General features: G+C 54.3%; 1 protein-coding gene across 2 annotated transcripts in view; it reads left to right on the forward strand.

Moving 5' to 3' along the window:
• Positions 1-15,390, forward strand: part of TBC1D22A (TBC1 domain family member 22A) — a 421,784-nt gene that overhangs the window by 272,282 nt on the left and 134,112 nt on the right. For both annotated transcript variants that reach the window (XM_054469452.2, XM_054469458.2), the window contains exon 11: positions 8,859-8,986. In XM_054469452.2, the coding sequence (XP_054325427.1) occupies positions 8,859-8,986 (128 nt within the window). The remainder of the gene's footprint in view (positions 1-8,858; positions 8,987-15,390) is intronic.

Raw genomic sequence — 15,390 nt, forward strand, 5'->3', positions numbered from 1 at the left:
GCATTCTGTTTGTCCCCAAATGTGGGACACCACCCCACGATCCTGACACTGACGTCCCAGAGTTGGTGTCAGACTCTATGAGCTAAGGGCTCAGTCCTTAACAAGAGCACCCTCACTTCAGACGCCAGCTGCACCTCAGTGGTCCCCAGGCCACCTGCACCTCTGCCCAGCTGGCTGTAAATTCAGTGGTGTCCATGACTTCAGGTTTGATTATTCATTAGAATGGCTCATGGGACTCAAGAAAGCCAGTGATTATGATTCCAGTTTTATGTACAGGTTAGGGGGACCAGCCAAATGTGGAGAATCATGGGACGAAATCTGCAAGAGTCCCGGGGATGCAAAGCTTCCATACCCCTCCCCATGGGGCCCAGGGACACAGTGTTTCCATACCCCTCCCCATGGAGCCAGGGAACGCAGTGCTTCCGTACCCCTCCCCATGGGGCCTGGGGACACAGTGTTTCCATACCCCTCCCCATGGGGCCAGGGGACGCAGTGCTTCCATACCCCTCCCCATGGGGCCTGGGGACACAGAGCTTCCATACCCCTCCCCATGGGGCCAGGGGACGCAGTGCTTCCATACCCCTCCCCATGGGGCCTGGGGACACAGAGCTTCCATACCCCTCCCCATGGGGCCTGGGGACACAGAGCTTCCATACCCCTCCCCATGGGGCCTGGGGACACAGAGCTTCCATACCCCTCCCCATGGGGCCAGGGGACGCAGTGCTTCCATACCCCTCCCCATGGGGCCAGGGGACGCAGTGCTTCCATACCCCTCCCCATGGGGCCTGGGGACACAGTGTTTCCATACCCCTCCCCATGGGGCCAGGGGACGCAGTGCTTCCATACCCCTCCCCATGGGGCCAGGGGACGCAGTGCTTCCATACCCCTCCCCATGGGGCCTGGGGACACAGAGCTTCCATACCCGTCCCAATGGGCCCAGGGACACAGTGCTTCCATACCCCTCCCCATGGGGCCAGGGGACGCAGTGCTTCCATACCCCTCCCCATGGGGCCAGGGGACGCAGTGCTTCCATACCCCTCCCCATGGGGCCAGGGGACACAGAGCTTCCATACCCCTCCCCATGGGGCCAGGGCGCTAACTCTTCCTGCCATAGCCTTGTGTTCGCCAACAAGAAAGCCCCTCAGAGCTTGGTGACTGGGGTTTCTATTGCGGTTCATTGCATAGGCCAGATGACTGAACAGGGGCCACCTGATGGAGCTCATTGCCCAACCTCCCTCCTCTTCCCTCCCTTCCCTTCACCCAGGCTCACCTGACTCTACAACCCGAGGCCTTAATGTGCTCTCTGGTGTCCAGCCCAGACTCGGCTGCTGCCTGAAGGAGAAGACCTGCCGGCAGCCTGGATCTTGACCAAGGCTCCTGGCTGCCGCTTCTGGGGTGGGGATGGCAGGAGCCCTGCCTGTTTGCCTGCAGGGATTTGCCAGCGAGCGTCCTGTGCCGGGAAAGTGGAGTTGTGGGTCCATGATTCTGCTGCTCTTCCTTGAGCCCCATCTCTCTCCCCTGTTCCCTTCCATCTCAGGCACGCTGTCCCATCGGAGGCCTTGGTGAGCGGCCACAGTGCTCTGTCTTGAGCTGTCAGCCCCGGACTGCTTTCCCCAGAGTGGCCTGGGCCGGGGCTGCTGCTCGTCCTTGGTCTCAGCCCTTCCCACCTTCTGCCCACCGTTGGCAGTGAGCGGCTCTTGGTGTTCTGGCTGGTGAGCGTGACTGGACCCTGCTTGTTGGGGACCTGGCTTTTCTAGCTGTCAGCGACATAAACCAAACCACGCCAATGAGAAAGGAGGTGGGCTCAGAGTGAGGGGCGTCTTGGTGCAGAGGGGCCCTGCTCACTGTCAGTGGCTCTTGCTTTTGTTCTTTTTTATCTTTTTAACTGATAGAGAATTGAAATCTTCCCCCAGAATCAAAGCCTATTCATGGCTGTCCCAGCCAAAGCGTGATGTATTTGTGTCTGTTCTCGGCTTTGTGCGGGGGGTTGAAAGGTTTTCTTTGTCAGGTGTCTAAGTGTGAGCCATTATGGTGCTCTTTAGGCGATAAATCTGAGTAGTGTCTGGTCCTGCATAAACAGTATGTTTTTTATGCCAAGTCAATGGGATACATGTTTTTTCCTTTTTAGCATAAATCCTGGGACACAATGTGTTTGCATAATTTATTTTTATTTTTAATCAAGAAGACAAGATGTTTCAGCAGAATTTTCGGTCTGTGGATCTGCTGTTTAAAGTGCTGAGAAAAGTGTTCAACAAATATCGTGATTGTTTCTCCAGCTTGCCAATATGACACATCTCTTCCTGGTGACTTTGCAACAATAACATTGCCTTGCCCTGCCACATAAGGGCTTATGAAAACATCTTTTCAGCCTGAAATATGACAATAATTTCACCTGCCTGCTCATTCATTGTATGTATACTCTTATTTCCAGTGAAATGGAAATTTCAAATTCAGAATTATTGCCAACCAAATTACCTTTATCAGTGAAAGAGCATCTGCTCGCAATTACTTATAAAATAAGAAAAATGAATCCTTTCGGCATGTACATTTGCAGCTTTGATGTGTATAAATTGGAAGTAATGCCTGGAGTTTAGCAGCCCATCCTTCACCGTGCCCGGACGGGAGGAGGCTTTCCCGCTGGGGATGCACGTCCGGGGGTGTGAGGCCCTGGCTGGCTGCTGCCACACCCTTCGTGACCTGCTGCCAGAGAAGCTGCGGAATTGTGGTAAGTGACCACTTCCGTGTGAAGAAGGACACTCCCTGGTGCCTTCTGGATGGATATCCCATGGGCTCCAGAATCAGGCCGGCTTAGCCAGGCTGTATTGGGTGACCCAGTGGAGCGCTCGCCATGGAGTCCCTTGCTGTGGCCACCGTAGTCTCGTGCTGTGCCTGCCGTCACCTCTGGGTGGGCGTGGGTTTTGCCTTTTCGCTCCTTTCAGGAGTTCAAGGTCCTGTGTCAGGCAGAAGGCCAGGCACTCAGGATGCAGAGAGCTTGTAATTTGGGTGCAGTGCACAGCTTGGAGCCTGAAGGCTGGATTGCCTTGTCTGTTTCCTACAGGCTGCTGAGCCCCTGGCGGGCAGAAACAGGCCTTGTCTTCCCTGTAGCTTTGCTTTCAGAGGCAACCCTGGGAAGTGGAGGCCCCTGGTCAATCTTTCCTTAAGGAACCAACGAACGAGGAGCCTCTCGTCCTGGAACGGCCTTGCCTGTGCCTGTGAGGTTAACACTGTGTCTGGTTTTCTGGTTAGTTCCTTGTGACCGGGTGCTCTTGCAGATGTACTGGGCTTTGCCCTGAGGAGGGTGGGTGGCTCTGCCCAGGGCGCAGGTGCCCAGAGATGCAAGGGTGGGTCCATGCTCAGCCCTGGTGGTGTGGGGTTGTTTCAAGGGAACAGAGGGGGGCCAATCCTCAGGCCCATCTTGGCTCACCTGCCTCCTTGCGTGCACCTTTGGACAGGTCCTCTCACCTGCCTCACCTCACAGGTGAAGGGCCAGGGTCCCCAGGGTCAGGCTGTGAGGTGTGTGCCCCCGCTTCAGGAGCTGTGCAGTGGGAGTTTGGTGCAGCCGGCTGTTGCGCTCTGGCTGGAACGGGCTCCTTCTCCTCAAGTCAGCGTCCCTCAGGGAGGGGCTGAGGGCTTGGTGGCCTCTGTGCTTTCCCCCCCTAAGTCCCTGCGCGTTAACCCAGCAGGGAGGGTTAATTTGTACTCTGTTTAGTTACCACAATGACAGGTGTTCCAGAAATATTAATATGTGTTTAAATTTTCAAGTCTGTTTCTTGCCAGTTTGTGTTGGAAAGATGTCACCTGCCTCCCAGGCCCTTGGTAGAGTTGTCTGTTTTCCCAGGTGGGGACACGCCGAGCCCCGGCACAGGTGGGCTGCTGCTGCTCTAGGCAGGTGACAGACTGGCCGGTGAGCCAAGGCTCCTCTTCTGCGTGTGACTCTGTGGTGCGCACCTTCCCCAGCAGTCACCTTGTCCTCATCCATGGCAGAGGCCGCCCTGGGCACCAGGCTGCCCGGTTAACAAATGTGTGCCCCGCACACATCACATGTGTGGTGGGCCATGGCCTGCCTTGGTGCCGGTCTCTGTTTCTGGACAAAGTCCCTGCCCTCGAGGAAGTCACAGTCTAGAGGATAAGACTCTCTGGCAAGTCCCACCCACACCAGGTCCCCCAGGCTGGGTCCAGGGCCTGGCCCTGTGAGTGCTTGGTTGCGAGGCGTCATCACACACTGGGCTTGGTTCTCACTGCATTCGTGCCTGGAGCGAGAGGAGAGAGGGAGTGGCTGTGAACACACACCCAAAGGGAAGAACGCCCAGGCTCTGTATCCCTGTCTAAAGCTCGCCTGAGGCCTCCTGTGTAAAATGTGGGTGCAGCACTCATGTCCTGGTGATTAGCCTGTGACTGTCCCACTGCTGCCTTGGTACACTGGGGCCCTGCCCTGGCAGCATTGGAGAACCTTCAGAGCAGCGGCCAGACAGGGATGCGCAGTGTGGATGTGTGTCCCAGGAGGCCCCAGGCTGCTGACTTCAGCTCTTCTCCACGGCAGAGCTTCATTCACGCAGTGCAAGGCGGCAGCCACTTGCTGCAGCCCAGATGTCCACGCAGAGCTGTGGGCTGGGAGTGGCCAGTGAAACCAGGTGCCACCTGCCAGGCCAGGCACCTGCCCTGGAGCGTTCCTTTCACACTGCCGTCCCAGGCCGCCCTGTGTGGCCCCTCCTTCCTCAGGCACTCTGTTTCAGGCAGTGATTTTCCTCCGGAGCTGTCGCTGTCATCCTGGCTGCTCTTCCCCAAGTAGCCAACTGCTCCTTCATGGAAGCTCATTCTTCTTTTTTCTGTGCAAAAGAGCCTTGTTGAGTAAATGGAGTCATTTTCTAAACAGCTGGTTTTAAGTGTTCATCAGACTTGAATTCCACGTGTCAGTGCGCTGGGGGCAGCAGAGTCTGGTAGCAGCTTGGTTGGACTTCCGCCCTCCGAGGGGCACGGGCAAAGGTCAGGCCTGGATGGTGGAGCCCCCTCAGGGCTTCGTAGAACTTTCTATCAGTTTAGTTTTGTAGCTGCAGATTAACTTCAGGTTAGAAATGATTCTGTAAGTTATTTGAAAAGAATGTCATGTTCTAGGGTGTGGCTGGAAAACTCCTCGCTATTGCTGTGTTGAGAAATAGAAGTAGAGGAGGAGGAGGACGGCCAGGCTGGTAATGTGTCCGTCTTCTGGTTACCTGTTTGCTCTCTGTACTCATTCGTTCATCACAGTCACCTGACAGACACTCATGGATGCTCAGTTGTGTGTACTGGGGCCTGGGGAAACAAAGGCGACCCAGACCTGGACCCACACCTGACCAGCTCACACCCCAGGGTGGGCAGGCGTCCTGAGCACTTATGCCCCTTTCGTGATAAATGCTTCCATAGAGGTGTGTATAGAACAAAGAAGAGAGGGAGGCTCACAGCGTGGGGTGTTTCTGGAAGCATCTAGGAGTTTTGACGTCTGGGTAGCCTCACACTGGGCAGAGACAGGTGCCCTGGTGGAAGGCTGCCATGAGGGTGAGCCCGGGGCGCGGGGAAGCCTGCGTGGTGGCGTGGGTGTTGTTAGTCACCTGGTGCCACCGCAGGAGACATGGCATTGCAGGGGAGGGCGGCGGTGAAGGCCGAGGAGGGAGTAGAGGGTCTGGTGCCTTTCTTAGGCATTCTAACTTCATTCTGGGGGCCAGTGTCTCTTCATCTGTGGGGATGCTGAGACACCTCCTGGCACCCCTTTTGGCCTCTCCGTCCCCCGAGGGATGAGCAGCCGTGAGATTAAACTCTGCGGGGGCTTCCGCCTCAGGGGCCCCCTGGCAGCACCGTTTTGTTCTCGCCACTTGCCACACTGCTCTTTACTTAGAAGAGACTGTAGGAACCATTTTTTGGTAGTGAAATTAGTTTTATTTTAAAAATAAATGTCTTTAATAAAGTGCCAGTGGATTAGAAGGAAGCTGTTAAGTGAACAACACGCTGGCGCTGCCTCTGGACCTGCACTGCAGCCATCCCCTCCCTCGGCGTGGAGCTCCTGGAGCAGGTGTCCTGCGTGAGCCACTGGGACCTGTCCTTCCTGTCTGTGAGCCTGTGTGGTGCCGCGTCCTTGTGTGACCTGCCCTCTGAGGCGTTCCCAGTGCAGAGATGTCACTGGCACATCAGCATCTTCTCTAGAGTCTCTGACATCCCACCTGGAAGAGTCTGACTGAGAGAGTTGAGATGAGAATCTGTATTTAACAGCTTCCGTGGTGATGAGGATGAAGAGGAGGGAGAGGAGGAAGATGAAGACACGATGATGTCCAGCCCCGTTTGGGAATCCCTGAGGTCACTGCCAAGCCCACTGCACCCTGGCGTCAGGCCCTTCTTGTCCCGCAAGCGGGCCTGTGCATTCCCTGTGCCCCGGCTGTCTCTGGGCCTGGCTCCTCAAACGTTTCTAGCCCAACACCTTTCAGAAGTGCTCCAAGGCAGGGGAGGCAATCCCTGGTCTACGTGCCGGGGACTTTGGACAATGGAGCTCGAACAGGCCCAGTGCAAAGATGAAATTTCATTGAAATCGCAATTTTATCCTAACAACTCATGACGATAATTGACTTGATGGCATATTATGCATTGGTTTTGGTTTTAATACACAAATAACATTTTCAGTCGCTCAGAGTAAGCTGTCCTTGCTGCTCGCGTGTGACCGTCTTTGCTTGCAACCAACTCTGGCACTGATGCGTCAGGCTCCGTGAGTCCTGAGGCACCAGCGTTCCCAGCCACTCATCCACCCAAATGTTCTACCTCTGAAGCTCTCATGGGGGCAGGGGAGACAGGTGGGCTTGCTAATGAAGAAGTGTGGGCATCTGTGGCCATGTGTGTGGTGTGCGCCAGACCTCTTCATAAAGCAAAAAGCTGACCAACCTCCTGCTGTAGCAACTGAGTATCTGAAGTGAGCAGATGCCTGCCATCCAGAGGAGCTGCCCTGCAGGCTGCTCTGCTGCTGGGGACCGCCACCCCCGCCTGCCTCCGGGGCCTGCCTGGCCTGCTTGTACCTGCTCTCTGCAGGCCTGGAGCCCTTGGTGCTCAAGTTTGTTACTGCAGAGGCAGCGCACAGTGGTGGGTGTGTGGGTGCCTCCAGGCAGCCTCCTGGAGGGCATTCCTGTGGGTCGTGGGCAAGGCTGTCCAGCCTCCATGGTGACTTCCTCCCAGGCTGGCCCCTGGGGCTCAGAGGGGAGCCTTTGCCGTTCTGCTCCACCCAGTTCTGCAGTTTCCACAATTATTCACTGTCGTGTTGGAATGGAGCATGTATTGCTGCACCTACCCCACAGTGTGAACCAGGGCCTCATCCTGCAGGCGTCCCCTGACACCCAGCCCTACAGGAGCCCCGCCCCAGCACGTTTGCTCTGGTCAGCTGAGGACAGCAGTGGTTTAGGGGAAGAGGGCGACAGGGAGGGCAGAGACAGTGAAGGGACCAGCTCCCACCACAGCAGGGTCCCATCATGGGACCAGAGCTGCCCATGCTTTTCCAGGGCCAGCTTAGTGGAGCCTGCTTGGAAACCAGCCCCTGTCTTTAGGTGAGGGCAGCTCCCAGTCCCACAGCCCTGAAGTCCAGGCTTGGGACTCGCATGTCTTGGCAGACATGCGAGGTCCAGGCTTGGTCCATCAGGTGGAGGGCATTGCAGGATGGACCCTCCTATTCCTCTTCCCCCTGCTTCTCGCTTGTTGCTGAAATATTGCAAGTTACCAGGGACTTGAGTAAAACAAACCAGTAAACAGAACACTAGCTTTTCTCTGGTATTTGTTTATTTGCCATTTCTAGAACTTTCTTTGAAGGAATGGAGATCCCTGTGAAGTGTTTCAGGGTCACTTCTCAGGGCAAACTAGGGTTAGGTAAGCATGGATAGAAGGAAGGTGTAACTTGGAAGCAGGGTGACTAAGTGAGCTGCAGAAAGAAGGCTCTCAGCAGCCCTCAGGTGCACCCGCGTTTTAAAAACCAAGGATCCGCTATCCGGCTCAATTAGGCAATAATTAGTAATGATTATTTGTTTTTATAAAGCAACACCCATTCTTCTAGGCCCTTTAGAGTAGGACTTCTTGGGCAGAATGTTGGAAAGAGGAGCATAGGCACCATGATCGCTGGGATTTTGCCTCCAGGAGTGACACCTCCAGGACTCAGCAGGGGGTGAGGCAGGGAGCACAGGGTCTGAGCTGAGGCTGAAAAGCTGCTGCCCACCGCAGCTTGATGAGAGGGGAGCGCATGTGGCTGGTGCAAGCATGTGCTTCTGGGAGTGATGCTTGGTAAAGCCTGGCTCTTTCCAGAGGCCCAGCTGTCTTTGGGGTATTCCCATCCTGGAATCGAGGGTTGTCCTCCACCTGGCCTGCAGGCCTTGCGTCCCACTTGCCCACTTAACAGTTGGGTCCAGGCATAGGTGGAGCATTTCCCTGGACAAGATTGGGCCCCTCCTGATGAGCTGGCAAGCTCATCTCCTCTCTCTAAGCCCCTCCTGGGACACCAGACTGGGTCTGTGGAGCTTCTGTGGAGCGGGGAAAGAGCGCCTGTCTGTGGAGCCCCATGGTGTGGGTGTCGACTCAAGCCCCCCCATCTTCCTGGGTGTTAGGGCGTGAAGCACCCGAACGTGGCCATGATTATAATGATCAACCAGCGGCACCGCCATCTTTCGCTTTCCTGTAGGAAGGGAGAGCTGTAGTCTCTCGTTAGTAGAATTAGTTCTTTGCTCCTTAGGGGTTATTGCTTGGGATTCCCTGTTGGAGTGGGGTTCTGAGGTGGGCGCAGGGCCTTGGGGGCACAAGTGACCTGGCTGCCAGTGCCTCCAGAGGGCTCCCCTGACAGCCTTGGGGCCTGTGTTTGTTTTGTGCAGAGCAAGTGCACCGGCACCTGGACCAACACGAAGTGAGATACCTGCAGTTTGCCTTCCGCTGGATGAACAACCTGCTGATGAGGGAGGTGCCCCTGCGTTGCACCATCCGCCTGTGGGACACCTACCAGGTGAGCTCTCCTTCGCGCCTTCCGCCATGGGGGTGCCAGGAGCCCAGGCCGTTTCCTGTCGCCTTCTACCCTGGGCCTGTGTGCTGCATTCGATTTTGCCTTCAAAGCGTTCTCTCCATTGAAATGAGGTCTTTAAAAAGTATACTCTTGGCTGGGCGTGGTGGCTCATGCCTGTAATCCTAGCACTTTGGGAGGCCGAGGTGGGTGGATTGCCTGAGCTCAGGAGTTCGAGACCAATCATGGGCAACATGGCGAAACCCCGGCTCTACTAAAAACACAAAAAATTAGCCAAGTGTGGTGGCACACACCTGTATTCTTAGCTACTCAGAGGCTGAGGCATGAGAATTGCTTGAACCCGGGAGGCGAAGGTTGCAGGGAGCCAAGCTTGCGCCACTGCACTGCAGCCTGAGCGTCAGAGTGAGACTCCATCTCAAAAAATAAATAAATAAAAATAAAAGAGTATACTCCTGGCATGCTTTTTATCTGAGGAGATGTAAAACTGGGAAAAGAACTTCAGGCCGTTCTCTTTGTGGCTGAGTTTCGTTCTGCCTGCGTGGTGACAGCAGCCTTGAGCTTGCTGGGAAGTTACATTCTGAGCAGTGTGCTAGGAGGATGCGAGGGGTGCCGGTGACTCTGCTGTGAGTTTGAGCTACTTCTGCCAAAAAAACTCACGCTCGGGACTCACACCTTGTCTATATTTTGAGTTACATATAATAAAGATTTTTTAAAAAATCACAGATTCAGTGTGGTATGAAATTTTCTACTCTTCACCAGTTCTGATGAAATTCAATTCTTCAGGAGGTTGAGTTTTCTGGAACAAGCCACCTCTGTTCCCTTCAGTGTCCCATCACTTATTCTAGCACCTTTTCATTTTGTTCGAGATGTTTGCTGAAGCGGAGGCGGTGCTGTGGGGGGTTTACGCGCCAGCCTTTCATCATCGGTTACAAATAGCAGGCACCATTATGTGGGATTAGGAATCAAATCTCTACAGAGTGCTAAAGAAAGAAGCGTATGGCTGGTTTTCATCCCAGCACCTCAAGAGCCAGGCTTTCTACCACAGTGAGCACAGCCCTTCATGGGCTGCGTGTTTGGGATTTGCAGGGGGTCAGCTGCCCTTGGAGGTTGATGCTGGGGGACGGGCGTTTCTGGAAAGGGGAGCTCTAGGTGGGAGGCTTTTTATTTTTCTAAGGCCGCGTAGGTCCCAGGCACTGCGTTGGGTCCCAACATTGGTGCCTTGCTCCGTGGAGGTGGGGAAGGCTGGGCGTCCCAGAGCAGCTAGGGAGGGCCTGGGGGTCTTTCTGACCAGCTGTTCCCACAGGGCCTCAGGCTGCATGCATTCTTCCCACAGGACAGGATGCCTGCTGGGCCTCCGTGCTCTCCAGTCTCTCATTCTGAGCCTGTTATCGTATGAGTCATCTAGAACGATGCCCCAAAGCTTTGTTCCTGACACCGGTTGCTGGTTGGTGTGCCCTTGGTGGGTGTGAGTGTTTCGTGGCTCTGAAGTCCTGTATTCTGACTTTGCTTTTCCTTTGCGCCGCTTGTCTGGTCTAATGATCTCACTATAGAAATTATCACCAGTCGGCAGACTGTCATTCATGTCCGCGACTTAGGTTTTGCTCTTCAAAGTGTTTGGCAGCTACAGAATTTCTGGCCAGCAGCGTTTGCTGGGACATAAAGCCTTACCTTGGGCTGTTTGGTTAAAGTAGCTGTCAGTCTAGTGCTATTGATCGGCTCTCTGTAATATGACAGGGAACAAAACTTAATATCCTGTAAATTGCGAATGCTCTCCATTTTTGTGATTGGTTAGGCTGTTTGAGACCCAGACCTCCCTCATTAAACACAGAGTTCCTTGTAATTCTGTCCCCATTACGAATAAATTAGGTATTAAGTCAATCGCATTTTTGAGGAGCGAGAAAATGGATCGGCTTGCCCATGGTTCTGCACCACCTCCCTAAAACTCCTAATAGGTATTAAAGCTTTAAGCACAATTGGGGCATCTTTATTGAGTTAATTTTCTTGAAATTAAATTTTGTAACGAATTGACTCATTTGTACCTGGGACTCATTCTTGAACTGACAGTACCCTGGTTATAAACCTCTTCATATCTTAAGAATCGGGGGTATTTCTATTTTACAGGGCCAAGTAACCATAAAATTGTATTGCATCTTCTGGCAATGAAAATAGTAATCATAGGAAAGCAATCGAGTAACTCTCCCCTAAATTGGGTGTTTATTAGCTGAGCCATTACAGGTTTTAGTTACTCTTTAACCCCTTACAAGGTGCTTAAAATCCTCTTGGGACACGTGTCAATAAAAGGTTGTTTATAAGCACCTGCACCGTCCCAGGCCCTGAACTAGACAGTGTATAAAAATGAATGAGGGGCATTGTCATGAGGGTGACGAAAGGCTTGGAAGAAGAGCCAATGATGCAGAGATAGCCCAGTTGGAAGAGAATGGCCCTGCTCCCCCAAGGGTCGTGTGCTCCCTCATGGATGTGTGCAGTGGCCGTGGGGAGGCCACAGGTGGGCGAGGCAGTCCCAGCTCCTGGAAGAACCCTAGCCCGTGAGAGCCAGTTTTGGGGTCCTCTGTAAAACATGAATGCCAGCTTTCCCTTTTGCCCCCATTTTTGGACAGCAGAAAAGACACACCCCGCCTTCTAAAACCAGACCCTACTCAGCAGATCTTGGTATCTCTGTTGCCTTCAGCAACTCAGTTGAGTAGGCTCCCCCAGGCAGCCGTGGCACTACTGGGGAGTGTGGTTCTGGGAAGGTGGAGCCGTGAGTCATTTGTGGAGAGATGGCAGCCCCCACCTCCCATCAGCAAGGAGAGTTGCAGGGGGCTCAGCATGTGGTTGTATTAGTCTGCTCTTGCACTGCTATAAAGAAACACCTGGCCGGGGGCGGTGGCTCAAGCCTGTAATCCTAGCACTTTGGGAGGCCGAGGTGGGTGGATCACAAGGTCAGGAGATCAAGACCATCCTGGCTAACACAGTGAAACCCGGTCTCTACTAAAAATACAAAAAAATTAGCCGGGCGTGGTGGCGGGTGCCTGTAGTCCCAGCTTCTCGGGAGGCTGAGGCAGGAGAATGGGGCTGGGTCATTTGTAAAGAAAAAAGGTTTAATTGGCACATGGTTCCAAAGAGGCTGTACAGAAGGTATGGTGCTGGCATCTGCTCGGCTTCTGAGGAGGCCTCAGGAAACTTGCAGTCATAGCAGAAGGTGAAGAGGAAGCAGGCGTGTCTTCCATGGCTTGAGCAGGAGCAAGGCATGGGGGAGGTGCCACAGATTTTTTTTTTTTTTTTTGAGACGGAGTCTTGCTCTGTTGCCCAGGCTGGAGTGCAGTGGCACGATCTCAGCTCACTGCAAGCTCCGCCTCCCGGGTTCACACCATTCTGCTGCCTCAGCCTCCCCAGTAGCTGGGACTACAGGTGCCTGCCACCACGCCTGGCTGACTTTTTTGTATTGTTAGTGGAGATGAGGTTTCACCGTGTTAGCCAGGATGGTCTCGATCTCCTGACCTCATGATCTGCCCGCCTCGGCCTCCCAAAGTACTGGGATTACAGGTGTGAGCCACCACGCCCGGCCAGTGCCATAGACTTTTAAACAACCTGATCTCAGGAGAACTCACTCACTAGCATGAGAACTGCGCGGAGAAGGGTGGTGGTAAACCACTCAGGAGAGTCTGACCGCCTGATCTCATCACCACCTCCAACATTGGGGATTATAATTCGACATGAGATTTGGTGGGGACACAGATCCAAACCCTGTGTCAGCAGTCGTCATCGATGGCTGAGAGCAAGTGCGTGGGGGTAAATTCAGCCAGGATGAGGGGTCGTCGAGCAAGTGGGGTCAGAGGGCATCGGTAAGTCTGAGAAGTATGGCTCTGATGGGGAGAGGGAAGCTCGGATGGGGGGTGGGTGGAACCTGGAGAGGGTGATCCCACAGTGGGCGATCCCTGGGTGCGTGAGGCTGCTGGGGAGGTGAGGATGCAGGGCGGCGGCTGACTTGATGGGGGGCCCTGTGCGAGGTTACCCCGTGCGGGACGTGACTCAGCAGCAGAGGAGCAGCTGAGGTAGGCCGTGGAATGAAAAAGAACAACAGGTTCTGACAGGACATGCAAAGCCAGGTTCTTTTCTCTAAAGCTCAGTGACTTCTTCCTCTTGGGGAACATTCAGGGCTCTGAGTACGGTGAGTGAGCAGCCGCGAAGCCGGCCTCCTGGGCCTGGGGGTTTCCGTTTCCAGTTTGGTGAAGGCCACCTCTCGTTTGAGATCCTCAGCTGCCTTCGGTGCCGCGGGTACACCTGAAACGGTTACTTACGCTGCTTTAGCATGGCTCCTCACACACATCCTGTGCAGGTGGCGGGGGACTCCCTGGTAAACGGGTGAACATCTCCACACTTTACGTTTCCTATCCCCTAGTGATTTGACGCTTTTTTTCTAAGAAAAGGGAACATTTATTTTTGCCAGGTGAGTATTGCAAGATGACTTCATTTGCTTAAGGCCTTTATTAAATTCCTTCCTAGTGATATCCAAAAGGCCGCTTGAATTTTAATCGTTGCATTTCTACCACCCATATCCCAAAGCGTATCTTTAATCATCACCGCCCACGCTCCTCACGCAGGGCTGGCTGTAAACTGCTGGGGATGAAAGATGGTGCTTGTCTCCCTGGGCTTTGGATCTGGTCATTCCTCTACCATTGGCCTCCTCTCCTGAGGGTCAGAGCCGCTTCACACTGCACTCAGGGTGGACTCCTGCTGAGGGCGCGTCCTCCCACTTCACGCCCAAGGGCAGGTGCTGCGGAGGGACTGGAGTGTGAGAATCTGTGGCCAGGACACTTTTATACATGGAGGCTCCGAATTGCCTACTGGTCACCAAACAGATCTGGGTCAACCTTTAAGGAAAAGGTTTATTTGAGTATTTCACGGAAGCCCTGGTGGGTCCATGTTCTCTGCGGCATCCTGGGCTCAGATGGAGGGCATTTCTGCCCTAGTTCTGTGCTTACCTGTGCATCCTTGGGCGAGCTGAGTTTCCCATCCTCGCCTCGAGGGGCTGCTGCTAGGACTGAGGAAGGTTTTTCGAGTGAGGATTGGCAGACGTTTTCTGTAAAGGGCTAGATAGTAAATATTTTCAGGCTTGTGGGCCATATGGACTTTTTCACAACTTCTCTGCTGTTGTAGCACAGAAGCAGCCACAGATGTGGACAGCAGGCATGGCCGTGTCCCCATGAGACTTGCCTACCGAGGCACCAGCGAGCCGTGGTTTGCTCGCCTGCCCTAACCTATAGCAAGTGCCTGGCCCTGCACCAAGCGCAGAGCAGGCATCAGGCAAGATTGTCTCCCCACAGCCCTTATCACTGGTGTTTTGTCCACTGTGGTGCTGTTCACATTCTGGGCTTTATTGCCAGGCAGTCATTGTTCTCCAGGTTTTATAGAAGATGAAACTGGGAGTCTAGGAGCATAAGCACCTTGCCCAGGGCCACTTCCCTTTCATAATGTGTCACAGTGGCTTGTATTTCTGCCCCCCATGAGGCACTTTGGGCTCCGGGGCCCTGCTGAGGCACCATGGGAATGGGGTTCCAGTCTCTCAGTTACCAGGCTGTGCATGGCTGGAGCAGAGGCCAGGAGCCAGGGCTGCCACTGCCAGTCCACATCTCTGTCCTGGCCAGAGCCCCCATCAGTGCACTGTGGCAGTGGGGGTGCCATGGCTTCTGGTCTGTGGAATTGGTACCTTGCCAGCCTGTATGAGAGAGAGAGGGGAAGAGAGTGGAGAGAGAGAGAGAATATGAATGAATGAGAATGAAGATGATGCGGGGACATTGGGACTCAGTGTCGTAGCCTTCTGATTTCCATGCGAGAGGAGCTATCTGATTGTGTTCCTCCTGTGCCCTGTGGGTCTGGAAGTTTGGCAGTGCCACTTCTGAGATACAGCCCCACATTCCAGGACACCAGTCGTGCCAGTCAGGGGCATGGGGCAGAGGTCAGGGCCAGAGCCTCCAGGCGTGTTGAATGCCAACTGCCTGATGGGACCCCCATCTGTCCACTGCTGAGAGGGGCCACACAGACACCTGCAGGCCTTGAGGCACATCTCCCAGAGGTAGCTTTGATCAAGAAGCAGCCTGTTCTGCTGCCGCTGGTGCATCGTCATGGCACCTGATCCTTGTTCAGTATCTTAGGTGAAATGTCTTCATTTTATCTTCTTCAGCATGGCCAGTGCAAGCCTCGCCATCCCTGGGGAGGGTGCGTCAGAAGGTCGCTGGAGGTGGGGCCTGCGCTTCGCAGATGTCCCCGATATCTCTCAGGACAGAGCTTGATCCTGGGCACCTTGGGCCCCAAATCACTCAGACCATGTGCAGTTATCAGTGCCTGCTCCGGGTCGGGACCTGTTCTCAGCACTCAGGCACAGCAAC

Source organism: Pongo pygmaeus, chromosome 23 (assembly GCF_028885625.2).
Source record: "Pongo pygmaeus isolate AG05252 chromosome 23, NHGRI_mPonPyg2-v2.0_pri, whole genome shotgun sequence".
NCBI lineage: Eukaryota > Metazoa > Chordata > Mammalia > Primates > Hominidae > Pongo > Pongo pygmaeus.